This window comes from Calonectris borealis, chromosome 5 (genome assembly GCF_964195595.1).
Source record: "Calonectris borealis chromosome 5, bCalBor7.hap1.2, whole genome shotgun sequence".
NCBI classification, from domain to species: Eukaryota; Metazoa; Chordata; class Aves; order Procellariiformes; family Procellariidae; genus Calonectris; species Calonectris borealis.
Window position 1 is genome coordinate 6,645,787 of NC_134316.1, and position 27,292 is coordinate 6,673,078.

Below are 27,292 nucleotides of genomic sequence, written 5' to 3' on the forward strand. Positions count from 1 at the left end.
TTCTGTCTCATATATTCTCAGGAGCCCCAGGAACTCCTGAGGTGAGGAGCGGGACTCATCTACACAGCAGGGCAAAATGCACATACATCAGTCTTGAGTATTCATTAGGGTATGTTCGTATGAAGGGGAAAGGAGCATTGTGTTATCATTCACAGCATGTCCCACCCAGCCACGATGCAGATGATGCAGTCTTTCACAGAGTTGTGCCAGACTGAGCTGTTCTCTCCCAAACGAGAGGGGAAATGTGTCAGGACATCCCCTGGGAAGCCAACACCTCTCTCCAGAGGATCCATCTCCTCATCCCTCCCCCCTGCTCCATCCAGCTGCTGCTTGTCTGGGATGCACAACCCTGATTTTAGGAGCACAGCATCAGAGCGATCCTTATGGGTTGGAGCACCTTGCTTTGGCCCACTCATTTCTTGATGTGAAAAACAGTAAGCAGGGCTTATTTCCCAACCAGGCTCCATGAAAGAGCCACCTCATGACCAGCCTGTGCAGCCGCTGGCCAAAACACGTGTCCCCTGGGCCACCAACCTGCTCATTTCGAAAAGGAACCGGTCAGCCTTGGCCATGCGGTCCAGCTCATGTTTATGCTCTTCCAGCAGGTCAATGTCACCCTTTTCAGGAACAAACTTCAGGAGCTAAACAAGGGAAAGCACACTGGTGGACATGAGGTCCATGCACAGTTTTTCAGGAGCAAAATGGTGATTTATTCGCTTGAATCATAGAATCATAGAATAGTTTGGATTGGAAGGGAGCTTTAAAGGTCATCTAGTCCAACGCCCCTGCTGTGGGCAGGGACATCTTCAACTAGATCAGGTTGCTCAGAGCCCCGTCCAACCTGACCTGGAATGTTTCCAGGGATGGGGCATCTACCACCTCTGGGCAACCTGTGCTGGTGTTTCACCACCTCATTGTAAAAAATTTCTTCCTTACGTCTATTCTAAATCTACCCTCTTTTAGTTTAAAACCATTCCCCCTTGACCTGTTGCAACAGGCCCTGCTAAAAAGTCTATACCCATCTTTCTTATAGGCCCCCTTTAAGTACTGAAAGGCTGCAATAAGGTCTCCCTGGAGCCTTCTCTTCTCCAGGCTGAACAACCCCAACTCTCTCAGCCTTTCTTCATAAGAGAGGCGTTCCATCCCCCTGATCGTTTTCGTGGCCTCCTCTGGACCCACTCCAACAGGTCCATGTCTTTCTTGTGCCGAGGGCTCCAGAGCTGGACGCAGCACTGCAGGTGGGGTCTCACCAGAGCAGAGTAGAGGGGCAGAATCACCTCCCTCGACCTTGCACTGGCCACTTGAATCTACTCCCTTTTCAGCATGTACAGACAGTGACCCCAAGGCACCTGTGAAATAAGTGTTACCGCTGTCCCTGTGACTTCCCTCCCATTACCCCATCGCATTAGCGTCTCTTGCTTCTGCCCTGCCATCACTCTGGTTTTACAACAGACGTACTACGTCTGCTCGAAGGAGGTTTCGACATCAGGTCTGCCAGTGGAGGTGTCAGGACTCTCATTTGCTGCAACTCTACCTATTTGCAGACGGAAATTTTTTGCAATGAATCCTCCCACGTCTCTGCTGAAAGTGCAATTACCAGCTCAGCTTTAAGGACAGGTGAATAATATGCTTCCAAGGGGATTCAGAGGGGGTGAAAAATGGGATTGCCTTTTTAAGGATTGCACAAACACTGAACAAGCTTTCAAAAATAAACCCCCACCGAGCACGAACTTCAAGCCGCAGCCACAAAGTGGGCAACTGGCTCAGCCTCAGGGTCCCAGGGCAGACCCGGGTACAGGCATGGCACGTGGAGGCCATGCTGCTGACAGCACTGATGCTACAACCGAGCTGCTTTTCTGCTGCTCCAGCCCACTTGGGTGGTTTTTCAACATGCGGTTGGTAAATAATTTGGGGCCCCGACACCCTTCTTAAAGCCGCAGTTTGGTGCCAAGCTCCCTGCACAGTGTGGTCTCAGCATGAGGCAACCACGGAGGAGCACGAGACACGTTGCCCACCTGCTCCAGCATGTCTTTCGGGAGGTCCTCCTGCTCGTCCATCGTTAAAATCGCTCGTTTGATCTCCTCGTTCGAGAGTTTCAGCCTGGGAGGTGGAGGGGAAAGAGAGTTATTCCCAGCCCAGTAATCGGGCAAGGATCAGGAGCATTTCCTTACACACCAATGCAACATGAACAGCTTAACTCCTGCCAGCAGCAGCATCACAAATAACACTATACAGCGCGTTATGAAGAAGGATGTGTGAGAAACGTGGAAGGACTGCGCTCTGCCAAGGCACAGCGCAGAGCAGCCCTGGCCCCGCTGCGAACGGGGGATCAAACCCCACTGGCTAATTCCCTCTCCTCAGACTGCCGCAGCTGCCGTCCCCTATTTCATAGGATTTTATATAAGTATTTTAAGTAGTATATTATACATGTATCAAAAATATATAACTTGTATGTAACTCTTGCCCGTAGCAAGGCTGATCCTGCAGTGCCAGCACCCCCGAGGGCCATGGGGCCAGCGGGGGTCACACTCCCTGTCAGCAGCACAGCCCAGCCCGGGCTGAGGAGCGAGCTCAGCACCGCTCCTGAACCCACTGCCACAACCCCTAAGGAAAATTTGGCCAACTTCTGCTGCTTTTCTTGGATTTGAATGTTGCCTCCCTCACCTCGCCCTGCTGCCTTTGGTTGGAGTCCCCCTCTAGGAAGAAAGAGAAAGAAATACAAAATTTGTGGAAATGGATGCTTAGCATCTGAGGAAACCCATCAGGTTTTTTTTTGGAGGAGGGGGTTCAATGTGCTTTGAAGTGTAACAGGTTGGAAACCAGCCCCCCCTCCACCTTCTTCTTCCTCTACTTCACAAAACAGGAATTGAAGATGTAGCCTCAAATTGGAGATTTCTAAAACCACAGACCATTGTATCACAGCAAGCAACAACAGGCTGGTCCTCCCCCAGCCGCCTGCACCGAGCTGAGGCAATAGATAGATAGAAAGACGCCCTCAGCTCTTCTTGGGCTAGAGCAGCCATTAATTACAGTTTAATAAGTCTGCAGCACTCCCTGTGACTGCTCCCTACAAGGACTTTGACTGCAAAACCACACATATTTTTCTTCACGTTTTTGCATTGTGGTCGATAAAATAATCTAAATGCAAAAGAGGGAAAGCCCAGAAACTCCTGCAACTCCTATCCCTTTGCCAACATCCTATCCCTTGCCCAGCTTGCAGTGATGGTTAAAGCCATTGCAATAGATACAGTTTAAAAAAACAAATCCCCTGTACTTGCATGCAGGGAAAAGCCGCAGAGTTGAAAAGACCCGTTCATGGGCTTTGAGGAAACCCATTGCCCCAGTCTCGGCGATCAGCGCTGCCAAGGGATGCTGAAACAATGGATGTGGCTCAAAGGAATGAGCTGAAACCAGAAACACACCCTATGGCGGGATGTGAGACCTTGGAAGTCAACCTGATCAGCTGATCAAAAAGGAGATCGGGAGCTGACTTGATCACTCTAAGTAATTAAACAAGGAGGGTATTTTTCATCCCGGCATCTCTTCAGGGAGCAGACTGAGACCATGGAGCTGGCTTTTGGAAGATGAAGCTAAAGCAGGAAGGGTTCTGGTCTCTAAGACCAGGGTAGCAAGGCCTTGGTTTAGGCTGAACTCTTCTGCTCAAGACCTGAAGTGAAGGATTAGTTTTATCAAGGTAGGTGGGTCTTCCAGACCTGGCAAGTAAATATTTGTTCCGTATCAGCCCATGTTTCTCACCCTGTACCTGGTCCTCTCTCACCTCCTGCTCGAGGGAGCCCCCCAGGAGAGGTTTTGTTAAACGAGGAGTGAGTTAAAATCTCACCTCTGCCAGGGGAGGAAGCTCAAAGGTTGCGCTGAGCAGCGGCCAGGACAATTGCTAGGATCGCTGTACAAGGAGCAAACCCAGAATCCGTGGAAAATGTCCCCTCTGCTGCTTGCAGTGATGAGCAGCCACGTCCTGGGGACATCCTACCTGTCCCCTAAGAGGCCGGGATGGACACGACCCAAGATGGGATATGAACCTGCAGGAGGACTCCTTTTACACCCAAGCAGCGACACGAGAGCTGAGACCTCCAACAAATGTCACACCGGTCCCCACCCCGGTGAAAAGCAGACACCGGCTGGGTTTGGACATGTGGGGGTTTCCCTGGGAGGCAAAAATGCTCCTGGGAGAAGGGGGTGGGTAGGCAGCTACTCCTCATCCAAAGGGAACACCTAAAGCACACACTTCTACCATGATTGTCTCCAGGAGGGTGATGAAAGATGAAGGTGACTTTTGTAAGCCCTGCTCAGTGAAAGCAAAGTCAACAATAAAATATATTTAAAAAGAAAGAGGTTGAAAAAACTTTTCTCAGGAATCATCGAAACCCGGTGCCAAGAACAAGAGCCTGCCTCGGCATCGGCAGAGAGCAAGCGCGGGGCGCCAGAAGAAAACAGCTTCTCAGACAATTTGATGGGAAAGGGGCCAGTGAAAGCTAGAAGCTTATCTATAACCACAATAATTATCATTGTTGGCAGCAGCTGTCGAACGCGAGCTGTCTGAGAGGAACGGGGTCACAGGACTTGCTGTCACAGGGATTTAAAGCCAGCAGCCCGCCGATGCAAAGTGACAGCCCGCCAGTCTGACAAGCACGGGGCTATTTTGCGTGGCTTTTGTAGAATCCCGCGGAGGACGTAATAAGTGTGAAGGGGAAAAACGAAATCCGCCGGGAAAGGGACGCGCCCTCTTGAAAAGCCACAGTCATTTGGGAAAAATGCTCCACGCCGCCTCGCCAGAGAGAGGAATCAAACGAGCCATTCACCGCCAGCACAGGCAGAAAGCGATGGAGCAAGGGCTTGATTTGCATCTTGCAGAGCGCAGTACTAAAAGCACACGCACGTACACAGGGAGCAAAAGCAAGGAAACGGTGGGTTCACAGAGGAAGACCCGATAATGCACTGACATCATCAAAGCATTCTCCAAAAAAAGAAGAGAAAAAAACAAGTGTTAAAAATATTCTTGTGCAGCATTACAAGCCGAAGGAAAATCCAGTGATCTCACTGCGCAGTAATTTCTCCCAAAGCAAGGGAAACAGGCAAAAAAATAAATCTACAGAGAGAGATAAAGTATCTCGCTGGCCGTAATCTTTCCACACTGCAAGCCAGACAATGCCTGGTGAGCTTACAAACGTCTGGGCTAAATCAGGGGCCAAGCTTGCAGGTCCTTTCACATGTGAAAGTCTGTTCGTCCCCGTGGTGGCCACGCGAGCGAGGCAGCAGAGCAGCAGCCCGGCTCCAGTGAGCCACCCTGCAAGACCAGTCCCTTTGCAACACTGGGACCAGGGACCCACTGCTCTGCCCGGCTTAGGAATGGGCAGTTGGGGTGGGCAGAGGCAAAATGGTTTGCCCAAGGTCACACAGAGTCTGCCGGAGAGGCAGGGGCTGGACCTAAGCCCACCAGCAGGATGCTTGGGCTTCATCCTGACACTGCCCTTCCTTTTAGCCGCTTGGTATCAAAAGTAAATCACCCATAGGGATTTTGGGGAGAGAAACTGGATTGTGGTCCCTTGTAGAAATGGGGAAAGGAGCAGATTTGGCTGCTGCAGTGCTAGAGAAATGCCCTGCCCGGCTGGCCCCTCCACCTGCACATCCCCGGGAGCACCATGGGACGAACCCCAAAGCACCTCCAAAGCAGTGGCCGGCACAAGCCACTGCTTCCCCAGAGCCACTCGTCCCTGCAGGGCCTCGATGCTGTGGGATGTGCCTGGGAAAAGCTGTATGACAGTCCTGGGGACCACCCTGCAGGGCAGGTCTGATCCTGCTTCTCCCCTAGGAAACGACCCAGAGGGGAGGGCAGACAGGTAGCGGCCTCCGACGTGCCCTTTTTGTGGGATTAATTACTGGCGACTTGTTTCCAGCCATCACTTTCTTGGAAGAGAAAGGTTTGCTGGTGAGATGAAATTAAGACCTTTACTCAGTAAGACACGCAAGATGCCTTTCAAGTTAAGTGCTTGGGTAGCTCTCCTTCCAACCGAAGGGGCTATTTGTGTGCTTAACTTTCAACTATACACTTAAACCTCTGGCTGAATTACACCTAAACCCACTCTGACTACGCTCAGCCTACATACGCTGGGGAGCAGCCCAGCCAGTGCCCCGAATCCCATTGCTTCACTTGCTAATAGCTGGCTGCCATAGACATACTCATTTGTCTGCTGCTTTAAACTCTGCTTTCATCATCATCCTTTTTATTTGGACTGCTAGCAAGTACGAAAATCCCCAGAAGCAACCAGAGCAGAGACAGCCATAAATATGGCAATTTTACCACCAAACGCTGCGGCATACGGCTCACTGCACTCATCGCTGCCGCTGCCCACGGGGCTGCGGGCCACCGCTGGGAGAGCTTGAAGAAGCAGCAGGAACTGTGAATTACCCACCCAGAGGAGTTTTTTTGCAGACATCAGCCTCTGCATGGTTTCTAGGGAAGGAAACCAGCCGGGCTGCCCAGGTGAGGCACCGGCTCCACCGACCCACAGTCCGGGAAAACACAGAATTTGGGCGCTGCGGCTGCAAGCCCAACCTGCCAGCGATGCTGCTCCATCCTGGCTGGCCCTGGGTGGCACAAAAGCTTCTGCGCTTCCAGGCAGCAGAGTGAATATTTCTGAATGGAGCTATATTTTACTGCTGTTGGGATTTTTTTTTTCTGGGTGAGTCAGAAACAAGTGGCATTTTCTGCTGCTGTTTGATTTTTTTTTTCAAGTAGCTACACTGATGGTTCATCCTTTCAGACCACCGCAGCCTGGCTTGTCCTTTCTCAGGAGTCGGTCTTATTGGTGTAGTTTATCTTGCCAAAAAAGGCCCTTTTTATCCTCTTGGCAGCAATCTGGGGATTGGATTAAATTTTTGGTAGCAGTGCTGAGCCTGGTGAGGGGCGCACGGGAGGCTGTCATCCCAGCAGGGCTGGGCAGCTGGAAAAGGGGGACGTCTCCTTCCCGAAATCCAGATGTGGCACACGACACCCGCGCGGGCAGCCAGGACCTGGCTGAACTATGCTGCTGCTCCCCGCACCCTGCCGATACCCAGCACACAGAGACCCCCTTCAACCGCCACCAAAGAGCAAACAAAACCCGGGCTGAGGAAGATAAGAGGTGAAATCAACCCCCCTCCCGTCCCCTATAAAGGCTCACCGGCTACCCCAGCCCCTCTGGGGCTTTCCAGGGACACCAAATTGCCATGTACCCGGTTAATCGCATCTTCCCCCCGCGCCACCCCGCCATGAACGGTGTAACGCTATAGCTGGGTTCAGGTGTCGCTGGCTCTCCTCCCATGCTGGCTCCTATCATTAAACGCCCCCCCGGGATGAGGAGCACCCCCCAGCCCAGGGCAGGGTCTCAGCATCCCCCCCCTCCCCGGAGGGCGAGAAGGCATTAACCGTACCTGGAGAGGAGGATGTTGCAATTCTGAGCTCTCCGGCCGTCTATGACCGAAAGCTCCTTGACTTTATGCCGGGAACTCAAGGTGTCATCAATAGCATCTTCCTTCTACAAAAAAACAGGGGGGGAAAAAAAAGCCTGGAGAAAAGCCATGGAGAAGCAAAGACATTTAGTACTCTCAGCACATAGCAGCGTGATACACAGCGGACCCCCATTAATCAGGAGCGTCACCACGGGTTACCGGTAAAACCCATCGTCTGTAACTGAAACACAGTAAGTCGTTTCATAAACCAGAGCTGGCTTTGAAGCCACTGGTTAGAAATGTAAATATTTTCTCAGACAGGGAAGATTTAAGAATCTGCAAACACACAGGCGCTGCTGAAAAAATAAAGCCAGGCTTTCTTAGCATGCATATTTGTGATACTTCATTAAATCCTCGCATGAAATATTTTATTATGGGCTGCTGCACACACTCAGCATCACTCTTGTTCTTCACCCCCACTCTAAATGTCTGCCGTTGCCCTTCACGCATCAGTCCTCCCGAGCAAGCTAACCAATACAAGCTACCAGACTTGCAAATGCAACCTGCAGCTTTTGCTGCTCTTTCAGGGAAATTCTCCCCAAATAAGGGATTTGAAAGCAGGAATCAGTGTGGCATAAGCACCTACATCTCCTAAGCAGCTTAAATATGTTACCTTCAAATGAGTAACAATATACCAAACTGCGGTTGTGGGCGAATGGCCAGATCTACATCACAGCAAGCTTGCAGGGTTGCCCAAGGCGTTCATGTTGCCCCCAGTTTTAATTTACCATATCACATGTTTTAGTAAGGTTAATCAATTAAAAGCCACCTATTCAATCCTTCTGGAAGGAACACAACTTGGAGCTGCAAGGTCCCACGCGCCACAGATCCCCACTAAACGTCTATGAGCATAGGAGAGCTGGCACACAGCCACTGCACGGATTGAGAGTGTGAACAGAAGTTCCCATTTTTTACTCTTTTTCTTGTTTGAATGAGAAAAAAACCAGCTGCCGGGACGGGTGGCAGCGAAAGCAGTGGCAGGTGAAGGAAGGTGAGCCCCAAGTCACCTACCACCAGCTGCCCCTCTCGTGTGCCTTGCCTGCTCTGACCATGATGAAACGGAAGGCTTCAACCCATAGGTATGAGTTTATTTATTTCCATCTTTTGAAAAGCGAAAATGCTCAAGGGTAGGAGCTTCTCTGTGTTAAGCTGCATCTGAAAATTAAACCCCTGGACTCAGACAAATTAAACCCCTTGAGTCCGGTCAGACAACAGAGAGGGCAGCTTCATATTTACCAGCCTCCCCAGCATCAGCTCTCAAGTTGCTTCTCCTGGTGATCTTTGATTTAACCCCCATTTCACCGCACGTTAACCCCCCGCAGCACCGCACACATCCCCTGTGTCCCCAGCCCCGTGCTCGCCCTGCCCTCGCCACTCGCAGGCGCCGGACTCCTGCGGATGCTCGCTTACCTGTCTGGAGTTACCGTTCACAAAGAAGTCCTACGGCCATAGCAGAAGCATGGAAAAAGGCAGTAAAAACACATGCAGTTCAGTGATCTCAGCGAAACCAAAAGGACTGGAAGCACAGTCAAGGGGAGGGTGCAACCCGGGGGGCTCGGCAGCACGGGGAGACACTTGGGGTCTGCCAGCGCCGAAACAGGGGGGATGCACATGAAAATGTGGCAAGGATTAAAGGATACGCAGAAGGGGAGGGCTGATGAGAGAGGGAGAGGTGGCTCCATGAATGGATCAGGCCAAGGTGCTGATGTGCAAAGGGAGGAGGGGACACGGGACGAGGTGAGAGGATGCTGGCCAAGCCCTGCCACCGCTCTGCAAGAGAGTCAGCAAGTGCTGGCCCAAAGGCACAGCGCCGCTCAGCCCGCCGTGCCGGGGAAGAAAATTGCTAGTTTTTGCGAATCCGAAAGACTGGAATGCCAACGCGACTGCCAGGAAAAACGGCTTTCAAGTGGAAGTAACGAGAGGCTCATCCCGGAGCGAATCTGGACGCAGCAAAACTTTACCATTTGCCATGGCAACACGATTCCCCTTGATTTCTCCTCCGACAGGGACAACCCCCTTCTCCAGGGCTTGGCAGCCTGGCCAAATGCCACCCCAACACCCCCCCCCCCCGGTGCCACACTCCTCTGAAGACCTGGTTGTCCTGCCAGGCTCCCCCCACCAGACTGGAAGCACGCGTGGCAAAGCCGGCACCACACACGCGCACACACACACGAGGGTTTCCCCTCCTCGTTCCCTGGGCTGCATCTCATTTTTTTTTTTTTGTGCTTGGCTCAAGAGACCACCCAGCAGCTCCATGAAGGGGAGGGAAGTTTCAAAGGTGCATAAATGGTTTAATTTTTTTCTGGTAAAAAGAGAAGGCAGGCAGTGAGCGGAGGAGGTAGGTGGGTCCAAAACGCAGTTGGTTCACAAGGGTGCTTCCCTCAAGCCCCTCCGTGCCAAGGCAGCCAACGGCCCACGTGCCTCGTTTGAGCTGGTCATCTCCAAACACAGCCCATCACTGCTGTCACTGTCCCCACAAACGTTCCCCACCCCTGTTGCCCCTGGCCCCTGCGCAGGTCACTCTCGCTTGCACGGAGGAGCTGGAGGCTTTTCTTCTTTCATCCTTTTTTGGAAGATGAATTCTTCCGCAGCTCACTGCTAAGCCCCTGGTTCAACAACACGTATTTTTTCCACTTGGCCCTGGCTCTTTTACATCACTCACCACTGCGGGACTTGCCAGGACTGCCCTGGCTGTGTCACTGCCACTTATCAGCATCACTCCCAGCCTCTTCCCCTTGCAGGCTCTCAAAACACCTCCGACGGAGGTGTAGACCCCTGTATAGCACACCTAAGCCCCGATGGCCCTAGATTTGCTTTTCTTCATCACCGCATGCACGTCCTTAAGCAGCTACCCCCAGTCCTGCTGGGTCATCACGCCACAGCCTGAAACGTAGAGCTCCTGCAGGTTTTTCTGTTATATCTAGCAAGATTGGTAAATGCTGGTATCACACACAGCTGCGGGGCCGAGCCCTCTGCCGGGAACGGGGACATCTACAGAGCTTTGGTAGGAAGGACGGGGAGGGTACCGGCTCTCCTGACAGCCCACAGCAGGGATGCTCCCAGGCTGAGCCCCAAGAAGCCCAGAGGGCTCCTGTCCTCCCCATGTGGAAAGGGCCTTTCCCGAGAGCTGCAGAGCTCACTTTATAGCCCGCATTTACATCCCAGCCTGTGACGTGGGAAAACCATTTAAAGAGATGCTTAGAATTAAGTACATCATTAAGTCTCGGGTCTGTGCGCTACTTAGGGATTCCCAGGCACTACGGCAATAAAAAATAGCCAAGTCCCACCAACAGCAGCCCCACAACTGCTACTCGTGGGGGGTCTGAGAGCTCCCTGCACCACGCACACCTCCGCACACCGCCCCCGAACCCTGCTGGGACATCGACCGCAGCGATGTACCACCCGGCCATGCGATTTCGGAGCCCCAGTTTGCTCGGGGCACGGGCGGGCAGGCAGGCAGCCCCCAACGTCCCACATTGTGTCTGGGGACAAGTGAGAGGCACGATCACCAAGGAAGTGATTTTTGGCCGAGGGCTCAAGACGGGGAGCAGGGAGGAGAAATCCCTGCTCCTCCACTGCTTGCTCAGAACAGAAACCAGCTTTTGCTAGAGCTCAAAAACGCTGCAAATTATTAAGGCATTAGTTCCTCCTCCTTCCCTGCAGGGACAGGCCATTTGCATGGAGCTCCCCCAGTCCACGCTGTATGCAAAGTGCCCCGTGGTGTGTGTGTTACCTGAGGGAGTGCGTCTAACCCCGCGTGCTGGTGCGTGCACGGCAGCTGTCTGCGGAGCCATGCTGCTAGCAACGTTGGGGCACACGGCCAGGCACCCCCTCCCCATGCTGGGACTGCAAGTGGGGGTACTCTGGGGACTCGCAGGTGAGCAATCACGTGCCCTCAGGTCCAGGGGGATGCGTCCCATCCCTCGACCTACACAAAATGGTGCTACCACGAAGCCTGGGTGAGCCACAAGGAACTTGTGCATCATGCTCCCAAGGGGGGCTCCAGACCCAGCAGCACCTCACAGGTGGGATTTCACCTCCTCTTTCCCAATCTCCCTTCCAGACACTCTCGCAGCATCTTCTGCCAGTCCCACCCCAGTCCCTGGCTCCCACATTCAGCTCCCTTTTGGTCCTCATCCCATCTGGGGTGAAAGCTCGTGTCACAGCTCTCCTTGCAGCATCTCCCCCTTCTTGCTGGCCCTGAACCTAACCAGCCGCTTCACCCAGCAGGACCTCGGCCAAGCCAAATTATTTTTAAATTCCTGCCTGGCAATAATCCGCAGCACACCAGGTGATTCACGGACTCGGGCAGGCAAGCCAGAGGGCAAACCGTCCCACTGACATACCAGGTTTCTATTCTTGCTTCCCTTCCATCTTCTGATGTGCCCTTCAGTAGGCACAAGTCAAGCTCCAAAAAACGCTGGGGAAAAGAGCCAGCACTGTGGTCACCTATTCCCGAAACTCACTGGGGCAGCACGTACCTGTGGTGGGTTACCCTTGATATTTACCCTGCTCTAATCCGCCTTGATCTTTCCCTCAATTAGCCTCCGGAAGAGATTAAACTCTCACGTTGCCTAAGGAGCTTATGTGTCGGGTCCACTCCTCCCCAGCACCGTCCCTCCGCCTGAGCCTGGCAAGAGCGGGACAAGCTGTTCTCTCCTCCCAGCAATGCAGCCAGACGTTCAGCAGGTGAACACGACTTTTTCAGCCTCTCTCCTTGCTTTTTCTCCTGCCTTCTTGAAAAACACATTGCTTTTGCCCATCATGGTCCTGCCTGGGAGTAAAATAAGTGTCTAATTTACTTCATGTGCTTTGATGCCTTCCAAACTGGGGCCATATTGCTTGAGCAGGAGATTAAAAAGCAGAGATGTTTGCCTGCAGTGTCATTATTTTGGTTTGGGATTTGCTTTTTTGTTCAAAGCTCAGATTTTGCTCTGGGCTCATACAAAAATAAAAGAAGAGATCCACCCATGGTAGATGTGGGCAAAACTTAGTCCTTCTTGGCCAGAGAGGGATAGAAATTTTCCATCCAATACAGAGAGACGAAGCAGTTGCTGTTATGAGTGATCCAAAAATATTACCCAACCATGGCTGCATCTGGGGGCTATTTTCATACATTCCCTGTCTCTTTTTTTTTGTTTGTTTTTTTGGTGATCCATCTTCATGATACACATGGTCAGGTGCACGGGCAGGGGCGAAATGAGGCACACCAAGCCATGAAAGGCCACTTCAATGCAAAGGCACCGGCATGCGGATGAGAGGATAAAGCAGATCGAGTCGATCTGGCAAACATGGCATTGGTATGACATAATGACGGGAGACATGTTTTGAGACCACAAGTGAAACCGCGCGATGTTGTAACGGCAGTGCCTCGCCCAGATGCCCGCACGCGCCCTGGGCCAGCCATTACCTGCTGTCTTTGGTAGGCGGAGAATGTCCTTTCCAGGTCTTCGAGGTCCAGGATTTTGAACACTTTTGCGTCATCTATGTCGGTCCACACGGTGCCTGCCAGCTTGTTCTGCAAGACAGCAAGAGCATTGCAGGTTGGGGGTCCCCTGCCCACCTGCCCTTACATCACCGGGTGGCCGTCCGGCACCTCCGGTTTCACTGCCCAAATTATTGCCCAGCTTACCTCTGGCAGCTTGGACCAGTTGAAGGACTTGAGGGCATTCTTTGGCTGTGGGATGCTCTTCTTCTTGAGGGCCAAACCCAGAGGTGCTCCGGGGGGAGGCATCACCCCATCCAGGGGTGGGGGGCCGGGGGGCGGTGGGGGACCACCTGGAGGGGGTGGCGGCGGGGGAGGTGGTGGGGGACATCCCCCTGGGGGCGGCGGTGGTGGTGGAGGGGGAAGAAGGGATCCAGGAGCTGGAGAAGGTAAAGGGCCACCAGGAGCTCCTGGTGGCAAGGGAGGTCCTCCGGGGCCGGCAGCACAGATCGCCCTCTGGGAGAGAAAGAGGAGGGGGAACCTGTCATACGGAGCTGGGGGACACCACCCAAAAAAAGTCCCCATGCCGATTTTTTAACATTTTTGCCAAAATTTAACCAGCATAGGAAGCACCCAAAGGCTTCAGCACTCCTGACTGAGGTCCGATGCAGTTGGAGAGGCGAAATCACCCTGTCACAGGGATGAACACCGTGGTGGCCCTCCCACCAAGCACCTTTCTCAGCCCCCCGTGCAGGTCAGCCACCAGAAGTCACCCCATGGCGTTTGCAGGGGGGTTGGGACTGGGCCACAGGGGGTAGGAGGTTTGGGGTCTCACCCTGCTCATCTCGTGAAGCTGCGCTGTGAGATCCGCCACCTGCTGCTTGACCTGCTTGTGCTCGCTGGACTCCTTCTCCAGCTTCTCCTTCATCTTGTTCAGCGTCTGCATCATTTCTTCCTTCTCCTGGGCCTTGGCATCGCACTCCCGCTCCTTCTTCTCCAGCTTCTGCTGAAGCTCGGTGTGCTCTGAAACAGCCCCATGAGACCACTTTTGGGTGACAAACACTCCCTTTTGGCAAATGGCAGTGCGTGGGGGACTAACCCCCACGCTGCCCTGCGGAGAAGCCGCACAGTTAAGAAAAGGGAGTGTGTGCTGTGCCTTAATGCCCTGGCCAGGGCTTCCCCATGAAAAAACTAAAATCTACTTCGCCTATTTCTCCTGTGAGCCCCATAGTGTGTTATTATCTCAGCCACTCAGTAAAGCCTGCAGAGTCCATCCAGCTAAATACATGTATACGTTACCTGTTTAGTTTACTGTGCACGCTAAGGTTAAAGTTAACACTGTATTACTCACCTTTTCGCATTTTTTCTGCTTGCTCTTTCCACTGTTTCACTTCATTTTCATTGACTAACCTAAAAGAAATGACAAGTAGTGCGATGAGACAACCCTACCACAAGGATTGGCCGTAAACAAGCGGCCATCACCATCAAGAAACACAACTGAACAAGCCTGGACTGTGGGATTTAAGACTCCCAAATTGGTATTTCCAAAACCTCTGCTCTGCCTCCCCCTGACAGAGTTTTGCAGCCTGGGATGCAGCACCATCTCAACAGCTCTGGGGACGCTGGCTTGTCCAACCGAGGAGCAGAAACATCACGGGGTGACATTCAGTGATGAATAAGGAACAGTGACAGCAGCAGTCAGGGGAAATAGCTCACCGAGGACTCAGAGTTTGAGCTTAATACACCTGCATATCGTGCTCAAGAGGTCGAAGCGATGCCAGCCTGGCAGGGATAACCCCCAGCCCTGGCCCCCGCACCTGCCCAAGCAGGAGGCAGCGAAGCCGTGGTGGCCCGTGCCAGCGCCGGTCAGCAGCCAGCCCCAGGACAGGGGGGTGAGCACTTACATTCGGACGACGTTTTTAATATTGAAGTTTTCCAGGGGAGTGGCATCAGGGTCCTGCCCTTTGTCACTCTGGATGACGATCTGCTGCACGATCCTGTCGAGCAGCAGCCAGTACTGGACAGTGTTGCCGCTTCTTTTATCTGGAGGGCAAGAAGGGGAGAGACTGAGGGGAGCAGCAGGGAGGTCACTGCCGCCCCCGGTGAGGAGATGTGGGCTGCCAAGTCCCTGGCAGCCGCGGGTTTCCTCGCCTCCTCCGGGACTTACAAGGCATTTGGAGACAGTGGTGCAGGATAGACATAAAGTGCGGGTACGCCTCGGTGTGTGTCAGCCTCTTCCTCGTCAGCTCGAACATCTGAGTCGCACTTTTGGTGTCGATGTGGACCTGTGGACAGGAGCAAAGCGAGATCAGGCCATTGGACCGGCGACGGTACCGCCTGTTTCCCGAGTCTCAGCTCCAAACTCCACGAGCCATGTCCACCCCACGCCTGATGGACAGACAAGCCCCACTGCCCTGCAAGGGGCAAAGAGTTCTGGTCGGCAGCCAGGGATGAAGCAGGCTGTAGGATGGAGGCTGCAACAGAGCAGGGCAACAGGAGACAGATTTCCAACCTCCAAATTTTATCCAAATGACCGCACTTCATCCCAGGCCACATAGATGCTTTTAAAAGGAACCATGACAATCAAGTGCCGGTGTCTGCATCAGCAACGTTCGTACTCACCAGCTCAAATCTTTTGGCAAATTCCAATTCATCTTCATTTCTAAGCATTTCGAAAAAATCTAAGTGCCTGAGGAAAGAAAGGGGGGAAAAAAAGACTGTTAAAAGTAGGTATGAATGTGACAATTAATAAATTGCAGGCAGCCAGTCTGGCAGGGCTTCCAGAGCAGCCCACTAGCCGGCACCAGCCCAGAGACAAGCAGAACTTGAAACATCAACTGGATCTTCAGTCTCGAGCTCCCAGTCTTTTGGGGAGCCTTTTGGGACGAGAAGAGGAGGAGAAGGGCTGGCAGCATCCCCCAGGCCCGCAACGGCACATCCTTCCCAGCTCAACCCTACGTTAGAGCACGGCGAAACGGCGCCGGGGTTTTTCCTCTCCCTCTCTGGTGACAGTGAAGAATTACCTCAAGAGAGGACAAATCGACAGTCTAGACCCACATGCTTTCCCCAAAGGCAAAATCCAGAAACCAGAAAGCAAGGGCAAGGAAAGGGTAAAAATAACCGCCAGGCTGTGGGTTACTACTCACCGGTCAAGGGTTGAATTTTCATGCTCTCGCAGTTTATCGATGACTGGCTGGATCCCAAGCATGAGAAATTCGTATCTCAGGTGGAGTCTGAAATCCAGGCTTTCCTGCAGGGCAGAGTTGTGGGGTCAACACAGCAAGGTGCACATCCTCAGAAACGTTATTGAAATAAAAACACCCAAACCCACCAAAACATCTCCCTCTCCAAGAGCCCCGACGCTCACCACGCCTGCCCCCTGGCTCAGGACTGCGTTGATGAAGGACATGATGGCTGTCTTGAGGCTTACTTCATCCCGATACCGCCCCGTGCTCTTGTCCAAGTCATTGATCAGCGTCTGCCAAACACGCAACATCAGTTAAATGCCCAGGGACAGCCCCAAAGCTGCACAAACAGCCAGGAGACGCATGCAGGAACAACTCCTCGTGGTGCTCCAAAACCCCCCGTAGCAACCCGCTGGTGATGGATCATCAGCTGCTGCCTGCTGTAATGCAGCCCACCCCAACACCCATTTCGGCTAACATCAGCCCATCCAGATGTGCTACAGCCTTGCAGAGACATCACAGCGACCCTGCACAAGCAAGCATTTTTTTGGGGGGGGGTGTTGCCTTAAATAACTGGTTCCTCACTCTTTGCTCAACTGCAGACCTCATCAGACATGGTTCTGGAGTAATTCCCAGAGTATCTAAGTTGCAAACAGCCATAATAAATCATTTGCAAGCGGCACTTAGATATCCAGGAGGAGGAAGGGACAAGAAGACTGAATTTTGGGAGCTGAGGGGCGAGTCGAGACCCACCTACCTGAAAACGAGTCCGTTCGCTGGCGTATTTCTGGTAGTGCAGCATCGCCTCCAGTACCTTTTTGTGGCCCCCGGGAACCAGGCACACAGCGCCCATGATTTCCAGCACTGCCACCTTCGTCTTAATATTCTCCGTGCTCAGACTCTGAGCAATTACGTTAATACTCTCCGAATGGGCCAGGACGTGAGCCCGGCCCAGGGAGTTGTTCATTAGTGCTTTTATACATCCAATGAGCGAGGTATGTATTCGAGACTCCGCCGTCTCATAGTCCATGCTTTTGAGAAAGTTCAGAATACACGACAAGCCATCCAGGTCGATGAACCGGGTTACAAACCTGCCAGAAAAAGGCTTTTTAGCTTTAAAACCAAATGCTGAAGGACCCTTTTAACCTCAAACAGGGCTGACTTGTCTGTTGTTGTAAACCCAGAACCTCCTTATCTATTTTTTCCTGGACTTTGGATAGCAGAAAGCCTGCAGGCTTAGAGCACCGGGACAAGTTGTGAAAATTTTAGCAATTTTATCGGTGCCCGATAGCATAGGCAACCAGGCATCATCTGCCCACGGTTGTCCAGAGCTAGGATATTTGGAAGAGGACCAGCTAACCCAGCCACCAGCACAAGCCCCAGGGTGGAGGTGAGGCGTTTGCAGCCACGCTGCTGCAAAACCTTCCCAGTTCCCAACCTGAGTCTTAAATCTCACTCGTGACCAGTTTTGCACAGGACTGGAAGAAGCTCCCAAGCCCTGGAGTCGCCTCCTCATCAGCCGCAGACACCCCAACCCCAGCCGAGCCCATGACGCCTGTCAGACTTCCTGCCTCCTGCTACCTCTCCTGCCTCACCACCCACATCCTTCTCCTCCCTTAGGCACATCTCACCAATTTTAAGGGATTTCTGATTTTTATGATGACTTATAACGTCGCTAAATAGAAAGCAGACAGCAAACGCACGGCAGTGCCCCAGGCAGATTCATTAGAGCAGGCAGCTCAGGCATTTTAGGACCTCCCTGCCCAATGCCATCCAGGCTGGATGTATTCTGGTTTGGCAAAAGGCACGAGCTCGGAAAGCAAATGAGCCAAGAACATCCCAGCATCGGGATGATTTTAATTCGCAACAAGCCGTGCTGATGCGCAGCAACAAAAGGGGTAATTGCAGGCTCAGGGAAAACTGATTTCTCTGCTTCAAAGCCTGCTCTTCTTCCAGCCAAAGTCAACAGGAAATTTGATGTTCACTTCCCTCGGAGCAAAAGCAGGTCCAACAGGTAAAATTTTCTATAGAGCCTGCTGGATCCTTCTGACTTCCAGCGAGACAGAGTCGCAAACCACTTTTAAGGTCTTTGCAAAGTCTCATGGCTGGGTACCAGCCCTGGCCCAGGAGACTACAGGGAGCCAGCACCCAAGAGGTGCAGGTTTCACAGAAATTGGGTGCTCACCCTCGACCCTGGGAATTTCTTATCAAGTATCATCACCAGAACCATTGCAAAAGAGAAATGGAAGGGGGGAATGTATTTGAAAGCAATAGCAAATTCGTTTCTTCCATAACCAGAACAGGTCATGCATTTCTTAATGAAACATTTTCCCATCAGAAAATGTTGACCTGAGGCATCTTAAAGGTTTTGCAGATGTTTGCATGCAGACTCCAGAGAAACTGAATTTAGGAAAAACTACAGACATTCGAAAGAGTCCCACCCATTTCTTTATCCTCCCCATCAAAACCTCCTAGCAACATTTTGGTTTTTTGCATTTCATAAAAGCCAAAGATTCATGTGATTTTATTCCTTTAAAAAGTGCAAGAGAAATTGAAGTTGAAACAAAGGGCCTGGTTGACCAACAAAAATTGGATTTTTTTTTTTTTAAATTCAATCTGGAAGGAATTTTTACATTTTGTTCCAAGCAGAACAAAAGCAAATTTGAAAAAAAAAGAAGTCGCCTGATTTGTCTGAACAGCTGTGAAGGTCCTGGTGGCTCTCGGCCACTAAAAGGACTGAGCAAAAGGAACAAAATGACAAGAGGTGCATCGAAAAAAGCAAGTGGCGTTTCAGGGTCCTTGCCTCCCTCGTCCTCAGCAGGCCCCATTTGTATTTCTATTTAACCCCCCTCCACCGGTGGACATGAATCAAGAGCCATGACCACGGCAATAAAGCCAGGAAACGGAAGGGAATTGCCTCATTGGTTTTGTCCGCAGTGCAGTCTTCAAACTTTCGATTGTTTTATTTCTCTCCTCCTCGTCTTCTTTTTCCAAAGCGATCAGCGATTTTCTCTGCGAAAGGAGAAAGGCAGATGTGAGAGGGCAGGTTTCCCTGTGAAGCTCATGCCTGAGGCGTGGGAGTGCCCGCCGCCTCTCCGCGCCAAGCCACAGGGATGGAGCTGGGACCTTAAACCAACTCTTGGAAGTCTGAAAGTCCAGATCCTTATGGCAATCGCAGAACTCGGGAAAACGGGCAGTTTGGAAAAACCTCCGCGGTCTGCAAGGAGATGGCCTGGACTGGAGACAGCAGAGTGAACGCATCGTTTTAGGCTGAAGACGCTGTCTGCAAGCACCCAGAAAACTCGCTAGCACACGTAAAATTAAGCTGCGAGTGTTCAGGGCATCACAAGTCAGCAACACCCCAACCCACATCGGCTTTGGAACAGCGTTGCTGATGGCCTTGCCACTTGGGTTTTGTTTCAAAGCAGCGGGAAATGAACATCGGCCAGTGCTGAGCGAGGCCACAGGAACCCAGTGCCCTCTTCCCTAAACCAGTCCTCACCCCCCAGCAAGCCCTGGCAAGATGCCAGGCTTCACTGCTCTGAGATGATCGGGACAGCTGGATCATCACCTTGAGAGGACACACTTAGCATTGTCCTGCATGATCATTACGTTCCAGAGTTAACACCCTGCAGGTAGGAGTGGTGTCACCCCAAATTGCTGACCCACAACTCCTCCAGACAAGCCCGTGTTGGAGAATGCTCATGACGGTCCCCCTGCAACCCTCAGACTCAGAGCAGCAAGAGGGAAAGGCTGCAATTCAGGAGAGGAGGATCCCAACTCATGGGCTCTGGATATAAATCCTGGCACATCCCCTACAGCCCACGACTCTCCAGGAAACACGCTTTGTAAAAGAAAGAGGTAAATAAGTGCATCACAGTATCCCATAAGAAAGTGTCTGGCTGAACCCCGCTCAGAGATGCTGCAGGTGACATCTGGGTGATGTGAATCTTGATGCATTTCCAGAGGACGATCTCAAGGCTGGAGGAAGCTGTGAGGATGCAGGAGGCTAAGCCAACGCTAATTGGGGATCCACAGAGGGAAGGTGCTAAATTGGGGCAGGGGAGAAGGAGGGGTCCTTTAGCCTCCCCTGGTACTCATGCATCCCAACAGGTACCCGTGTGCCCCTGCAGAGGAGGTGGGGGGCTCAGGAGACACCCTGCAACCTGGAGGGGACAGGATGCTGCATCCATCCAGCCAGGTGGTTCCTGCCAACCCTGTCACTCCCAGGTCTCCCAGTGCAAGCCACCAGTGTGCATCTGGGTTGGGGACAGTGGCTGTGTGCATGGGATGCTCTTGGCATTTCCCACACCGGATTTCAGTATCCAGCTGGCGCTGGGGCTGGAACTCTGACTCCTGCAGCTCTACCTGGGTGGCACGGCTGCCTGCAGCTCGGGCATGCACAGGGTACGGCTTGCTCATCCCAACCCATGCAACCAAGGCCACAGCTAAACCAACACCCTGGGTGCTTCCTCCACCATCCGACGGCGCTGGGCCCTCCGAGATGGCAGGGTGAGCCCTGCCAGCACCGGCTGAGGCTAAGCCAAAGGAGAGGAAGGGTCCCAGCAGATACAAAGAGCTGCGCTGATCCCCGCATTTAACTCAGCTCCTCTTCGGCAGCGTGTCAGAAAGATCAAAGCCACCCTCCAGGCGTCTGGCAGGCTTTGATCAGAAGCTCTGCTCAGGCTCAGGGCTTGGCTGGCCAGCAGCCCCTGGCCAGCCCCGGGTGTCCCTGCCTTCCCGGAGGGAAGCAGCACTCTCCCTCCTGGCTCGCAGCCCCTGCCCGCCCCTCCGTCCCTGCTCCCCCACCCAGCCCTACCTTCCCTGTCACCCTGTCCCCGTGACAGCAGGGCAAAGAGGGAAAAAAAAAAAAAGAAAAATGATGCTTTGCTTTTTCATTTTCCATACTGCTCCCATCCCTAGTGCAGTGGCCACGAACCTTGGCACCTTCAGCCTCTGAAAGCAGGAGCGAGGACGGAGGGGCTCTGAACTGCGCAGCCTTGCAGGAAATACAACTGTGTTTCCTACAGAAAACAGCACTATTTCTGTCTGGCCTGGCACGACATCGACAAGAAAGTTTTTCATAAAATTACATCTAAACACGTCCCTCGTGGGACGGACAACCCGCAGCGTCGTGTTTCACCATGGCCACCCAGCACGGAAGGGTGTCTTGGGAGCAAGAAGGTGGCATTCTTGAAAAAGCACAGGAGCTATCGGCTTCAAAGCTACCACAGCAGCTTGGTGCCCCAGCGGCATTGCACAATCAAACGGGGTCTTTAAAAACCAGCCCAGTGGCTTTATACCGAAAGCTGCTGTTTGCCGTCTTGTTTACACCGTCTCGCAGCCTCCCAGCCCAGGTCAAGATGAAATACCCTTACTGCCACCCAAAATGCCTCCATTTTCCAGCTATATATGTTGGTCTAATGGAGGATATCCTTAAATCCTTACATCAGGGGTTTCTGAACTGCTGCGACAAATTGCAGGCTACTGCCAACTCCAAACTATTGAGAGGTCCGCAGACCCGAAAGGCTGAAAACAGCCAGGTCACAACTTTGCGGCTACAATGCTCGTCACCCTCTAGGGCATAGAATCATAGAATCATTAAGGTTGGAAAAGACCTCTAAGATCATCGTGTCCAACCGTCAACCCAACACACCATGCCCACTACACCATGTCCCTAAGCGCCTCATCTACACGTCTTTTAAATACTTCCAGGGATGGTGACGCAACCACTTCCCTGGGCAGCCTGTTCCAAGGCCTGACCACTCTTTCAGTAAAGAAATTTCTCCTAATGTCCAATCTAAACCTCCCTTGGCGCAACTTGAGGACATTTCCTCTTGTCCTATCGCTGTTACTTGGCAGAAGAGACCGACCCCCACCTCGCTACAACCTCCTTTCAGGCAGTTGTAGAGCGCAATGAGGTCTCCCCTCAGCCTCCTCTTCGCCAGGCTAAACAACCCCAGTTCCCTCAGCCGCTCCTCACAAGACTTGTGCTCCAGGCCCTTCACCAGCTTCGTTGCCCTTCTCTGGACACGCTCCAGCACCTCCATGTCCTTCTTGTAGTGAGGGGCCCAAAACTGAACACAGGATTCGAGGTGCGGCCTCACCAGTGCCCAGTACAGGGGCACGATCACCTCCCTGCTCCTGCTGGCCACACTAGTTCTGATACAGGCCAGGATGCCGTTGGCCTTCTTGGCCACCTGGGCACGCTGCCGGCTCATGTTCAGCCGGCTGTCGACCAGCACCCCCAGGTCCTTTTCCTCTGGGCAGCTTTCCAGCCACTCTTCCCCAAGCCTGTAGCGTTGCCTGGGGTTGTTGTGGCCCAAGTGCAGGACCCAGCACTTGGCCTTGTTGAACCTCATACAGTTGGCCTCGGCCCACCGATCCAGCCTGTCCAGGTCCCTCTGCAGAGCCTTCCTACCCTCCAGCAGATCAACACTCCTGCCCAGCTTGGTGTCACCTGCAAAGTTACTGAGGGAGCACTCGATCCCCTCGTCCAGATCATTGATAAAGATATTGAACAGGACCGGCCCCAGCACTGAGCCCTGGGGAACACCACTCGTGACCGGCCGCCAACTGGATTTAACTCCGTTGACCACAACTCTCTGGGCTCGGCCGCCCAGCCAGTTTTTTACCCAGCGAAGAGTGCACCTGTCTAGGCCGTGAGCCGCCAGCTTCTCTAGGAGAATGCTGTGGGAGACGGTGTCAAAGGCTTTACTGAAGTCCAGGTAGACCACATCCACAGCCTTTCCCTCATCCACGAGGAGGGTCACCTGGTCATAGAAGGAGATCAGGTTGGTCAAGCAGGACCTGCCTTCCATGAACCCGTGCTGGCTGGGCCTGATCCCCTGCTCGTCCCGCACATGGCTCGTGAGCGCCCTCAAGACGAACCGCTCCATGATCTTCCCCGGCACCGAGGTCAGGCTGACCGGCCTGTAGTTCCCCGGATCCTCCTTCCGGCCCTTCTTGTAGATGGGCGTCACATTGGCAAGCCTCCAGTCATCCGGGACCTCCCCAGTTAACCAGGACTGCTGGTAAATGATGGAGAGTGGCTCGGCAAGCTCCTCCACCAGCTCCCTCAGTACCCTCGGGTGGATCCCATCCGGCCCCATAGACTTGTGAGCGTCCAGGTGGCGTAGCAGGTCGCTAACTGCTTCCTCTTGGATTATGGGGGGTTTATCCTGCTCCCCGTCCCTGTCTTCCAGCTCAGGGGGCTGAGTACCCTGAGGATAACTGCTCTGACTATTAAAGACTGAGGCAAAGAAGGCGTTGAGTACCTCAGCCTTATCCTCATCCTTGGTGGCAATGTTCCCCCCCGCATCCAATGAAGGATGGAGATTCTCCTTGGCTCTCTTTTTGTCATTAATATACTTGTAAAAACATTTGTTGTTGTCTTTCACGACAGTGGCCAGGTTGAGTTCTAGCCGGGCTTTTGCCTTTCTAATTTCCTCTCTGCATGACGCTGGCCATGCCGCAGACTGTCATCACTGCGCTGCTGCCCCATACGGGGTCCACAAGCATCAAAGCCTTGGGGAAATACTTACAGCAGCCATTGAATTCAGCTGATCGATATAGAACTCTGGCCAGCTGGTGGCTCCTTTATTTTCTTCCTGGTCCTGGAGGAGGGGAAAAAAGTGAGAGAGAGACAGCAGATTAGTAGAAATAGTATTAAAATCCCCTGCCCTTCATGATCTACCACCTCTGAAGTACCCTGGAGCTCTTGCATTACTTTATATCAATATAAGCTCGACTTTCTGTACTCGTGAGCTTACCACCGACAGCTCCAGCCATGGGAACATTACCCGATTTATTGAACTAGCATATTTTATATATAATCTATGTTGCACCATCTGCCTGTGACCAAATTCTGCCCCAATGTCTTGTGGTTATCAGCTTTGGAGAAACCACATTGAAATTTTACCTCCAGATTTCTCTTATACCGACTCTACAGTGCCCTTGAAGTCTTGGCTGCACAGCCTTGATGAATGTGCTTTGAGGGGAAAAAAAGTGTTTCTTACAAGTAATGAAGAGTGAATAAATATGACACGAACTAGGCTCCACTCTTGGAGCAGGACCATGACTTACCAACATCCTAAGAGAGACTCCAGGCACAACAGACAACTCCTCTGGGGGCTTCATTAGTTGTTAGAAGGGAACATGCACCTGGTAACGTCCCCTGTTAAAGGATGTCACCCTTGGCCCCATGATCTATGACACTGAATGATGCAGAGTCTCATTTGGTCAGCCTGGTCTACAATGCCCTGCATCTGGTGGGACTCACAAGGGGTTTTCATGTTCTTGTAGGACATGACTGAAGGATCTCTGAGCCCAGCTCAGATAAATAATGCTGCATGTCCCCAGGGACTGCTTGGACCAAGTAGGCAGATTTTGAGGGAACACTTCAAAATCAACCCTTTTCCCCACTGTATTTTCCTAACAACTTATATCAAAAGAAGAAAAAGGATTCACAGCAGAAATGCCACGTGGGTCTAGGCTGTAGAGTAAACCGATACTACACAAATCCCAGGCGTCTTCCCTCACTAACCATCTTCAGTTCACAGCCTGACTTGCTGCATGGCTTTGCCCCCTCCCTAACTTTAAGAGATGTTTGCAAAGGTCATCCTACATCGCAATCGCCTGCGACGGTGGGAGCTGGATGACCTACTCCTCTGCTCCCACGTCCGTGCATGCAGACAGCTACCGATCCTCCGGCTGATTTCAGCAAGCCCAAGGAGCAGAGTCCCAAATATTTACTGCGGTTCAAGAGGCACGAAATGTTCGTGCATCCAAACTTCCCAAACTGCAGCTTGCCAAGATGAGAACACATGGATAAGTAATTTGGATGGGACTCAGTTCCCCCATGGCAGCCCACCCCGCAGACCTGACCCTTCACTATGCCTGGCTCTGGGGTGGGGACAAAAGAAGTTTGGGAGCAACAAGGGACCTGGGAAACCCTTGGGCATCTCCTGTGACATGCTGAGGGCCACCTCCAGCCCTCTCCAAGCAGCCGTGATCCAGCCTGGCAGTAACCAGATCGCCCCGAGCAGCTCTCCGTGCTGGTTGCCCATGCCCTCAGGCAGGCTGCCTGCTGACAGAGGCGCATCCATAAGCCTCACTTTTTTTTAAATCTTCTATAGATCTGGTCAAGTTTAAAGCAAATAAAATAACTTTCCTGAGCAAGAAGACTGCATTCAGCCCTCCCTGCCCTCTGCTTTAATACTTTGGGTTGTTCTCCCCTCCCTCTCCTGCCAAGAACCGAGGTTTTGAATGAAACACTTGATTCATCTGCCCTCCACATCTCTTTTTTTTTAAGGAAGTGGGAATCAGCAAAGCATGAGAATTTTTCTGAGATGTTAGAAAAACAACAAAAAAATCTGTCCTACCCATGCTAGTGCCAAACCTAATAAAGCTGAAGGAGGTCCCACCGCCTGCCTCTGCATGGACGGAGGACCATTCATAGTCATACTCTGACAATTAGTTTTTGCCAATAACAAATAAAACCGTCCCCATCCTGTCCACATAGTGCTTAAAAAAAGAGAAATGCTCATCTGCTGTCTGAGCATGCAACACCCAGCCTGATGGGGAGAGACAGGGATGCCTTTGGTCTTTTCACAGCCAGGAAAAACGGGATGCACTGGCTTCTCTCTGCTTTCCCCTCTCCCGAAAACTCGCCTCCAGCAAAGGCAAGAGGACGGAGGGGCAGAGACCTCTCGCCATCCACTGGCAAATGGACTCGGTGAAGCAATCCTCTTCAAATAACCTGGGGACCATCCTGGCCACATTTCTGGCCACATCTGGGACCACATGCAGGGACTGTCACCTGCCAGCGTTGACTCTGGCCACCCGAGGCCATGGCCAGGGGGAGGTTTCCGCTGCGGTGGGGGAACCCAATGCCTTCCCAAATGGCTGGGAAGAGGACACCCATTTGCAGTTGTCTGGCCGGTCAGAGCTTCCCACCACCGGATTGTGCAGATCCATGCCCGCAGAAATCCCAGCAGCCGTGTCCACTCACACACGGCTGGCTGAAAGACATCCAGACTATTGGAAAGATGCTCAGGAGCACAGAGGAAGTGACAGGGGGCTTAAGGAACAGAGGTGTAATTTATATTTATGAGTTGAATGGAAAGGCACAAATTATACCACCACCTCTTGCAGAGCTGAAGGAAGGTCTTCTGCTTCTCCTGAGCAGGGTGGGAAAAGTAAACCGTCATATTTTGCAAAGTCACCCTAGGGAAACACACCTCATTTCTGCAACCTGTGGGTTAGAGCCACCAGTTTAACCCAGGTGGGACCACCAGCCCCCGGGAGTGAGGTGGCAGCAGGATACGGGGGAACTGCCCATGGCCAACCACCATGGAGACGCGGGGTGGTGAGGTCAGGTTCAATCTGCAGAGCATCACTTGCATTATTTTCCTGCAACCAAAGGGCAGTTTCTTGGTGTTAGCTCTATTTGGTGCCACCCACTTGTCCTGCTGGATGACCCCATGGTCCCTCGGTGGTGCCAAGCAGGCGGGATGAGGCTCAGGCCACCTTCCTGCTCGGTGACAATCCCGTCTGACACAGGCAGCCAGGTCTTTCCAGTTTCTCAGCTCCCATCGCATGCCTTCCTAAAGGACACTCCCATCTGCTCCTGTGTGCAAAAGCACACCCCTCCGTGGTACGCACAGCCATACACAGCACGCTGTCTATATGCACCAGAAACAGGAGAGAGCACGTACACGTGGCGGAGGCACTGAAGAAGAAGGGAGGGATGCTGGGGAGCCACGAGCCCCATGCACATCTGCCAACCCACCCCTCCGAGCCACCTTACGCTCTGCCACGGGAAGGCTCTGCATAAACCCTGCAATGCCTGCAGGCAAAGATTATGATTTTCCCAGCTTTCCTGCCCCGTTTTAGAGGCTGGCATGCAAACGGTGCCCTGGGGGAGGGTGGAGCCATGGCACCCACATGCTCCTTGAATGTGGTCCAAAAAGGGACCAGCTCCTATCACCTCCTGGAGATGCCAGTGGAGGTCCTCCCCATCACCCCGGGGTACCATCAGCACCTCTTATAAGGAGCATCCCGCTCCCACCAGTGCTCCCAGCAGTGACACCAGCTGGGAAGGGTGGTGAGGTCCCCACCACTGCACAGCACCAAGAGATGATGGGCTGTACCCAGCTGGGAGATTTGGGCA

At 52.6% G+C, this 27,292-nt stretch overlaps 1 protein-coding gene across 3 annotated transcripts in view; it reads right to left on the bottom strand.

Annotated features, from left to right (window-relative positions):
* Positions 1-27,292, bottom strand: part of DAAM1 (dishevelled associated activator of morphogenesis 1) — a 99,733-nt gene that overhangs the window by 10,330 nt on the left and 62,111 nt on the right. For 2 of the 3 annotated variants that reach the window (XM_075150850.1, XM_075150851.1), the window contains 16 exons: positions 23,664-23,735; positions 19,037-19,131; positions 16,877-17,210; positions 16,302-16,412; positions 16,081-16,184; positions 15,557-15,623; positions 15,102-15,219; positions 14,839-14,977; positions 14,286-14,344; positions 13,770-13,957; positions 13,142-13,450; positions 12,920-13,027; positions 8,920-8,949; positions 7,432-7,535; positions 2,016-2,100; positions 535-641 (listed from right to left, as the gene is read on the bottom strand). In XM_075150850.1, the coding sequence (XP_075006951.1) occupies positions 535-641; positions 2,016-2,100; positions 7,432-7,535; positions 8,920-8,949; positions 12,920-13,027; positions 13,142-13,450; positions 13,770-13,957; positions 14,286-14,344; positions 14,839-14,977; positions 15,102-15,219; positions 15,557-15,623; positions 16,081-16,184; positions 16,302-16,412; positions 16,877-17,210; positions 19,037-19,131; positions 23,664-23,735 (2,030 nt within the window). Of the gene's footprint in view, positions 1-534; positions 642-2,015; positions 2,101-7,431; positions 7,536-8,919; positions 8,950-12,871; positions 13,028-13,141; positions 13,451-13,769; positions 13,958-14,285; positions 14,345-14,838; positions 14,978-15,101; positions 15,220-15,556; positions 15,624-16,080; positions 16,185-16,301; positions 16,413-16,876; positions 17,211-19,036; positions 19,132-23,663; positions 23,736-27,292 lie in introns of all 3 variants that reach the window. The other variant, XM_075150852.1, reaches the window with a different exon arrangement.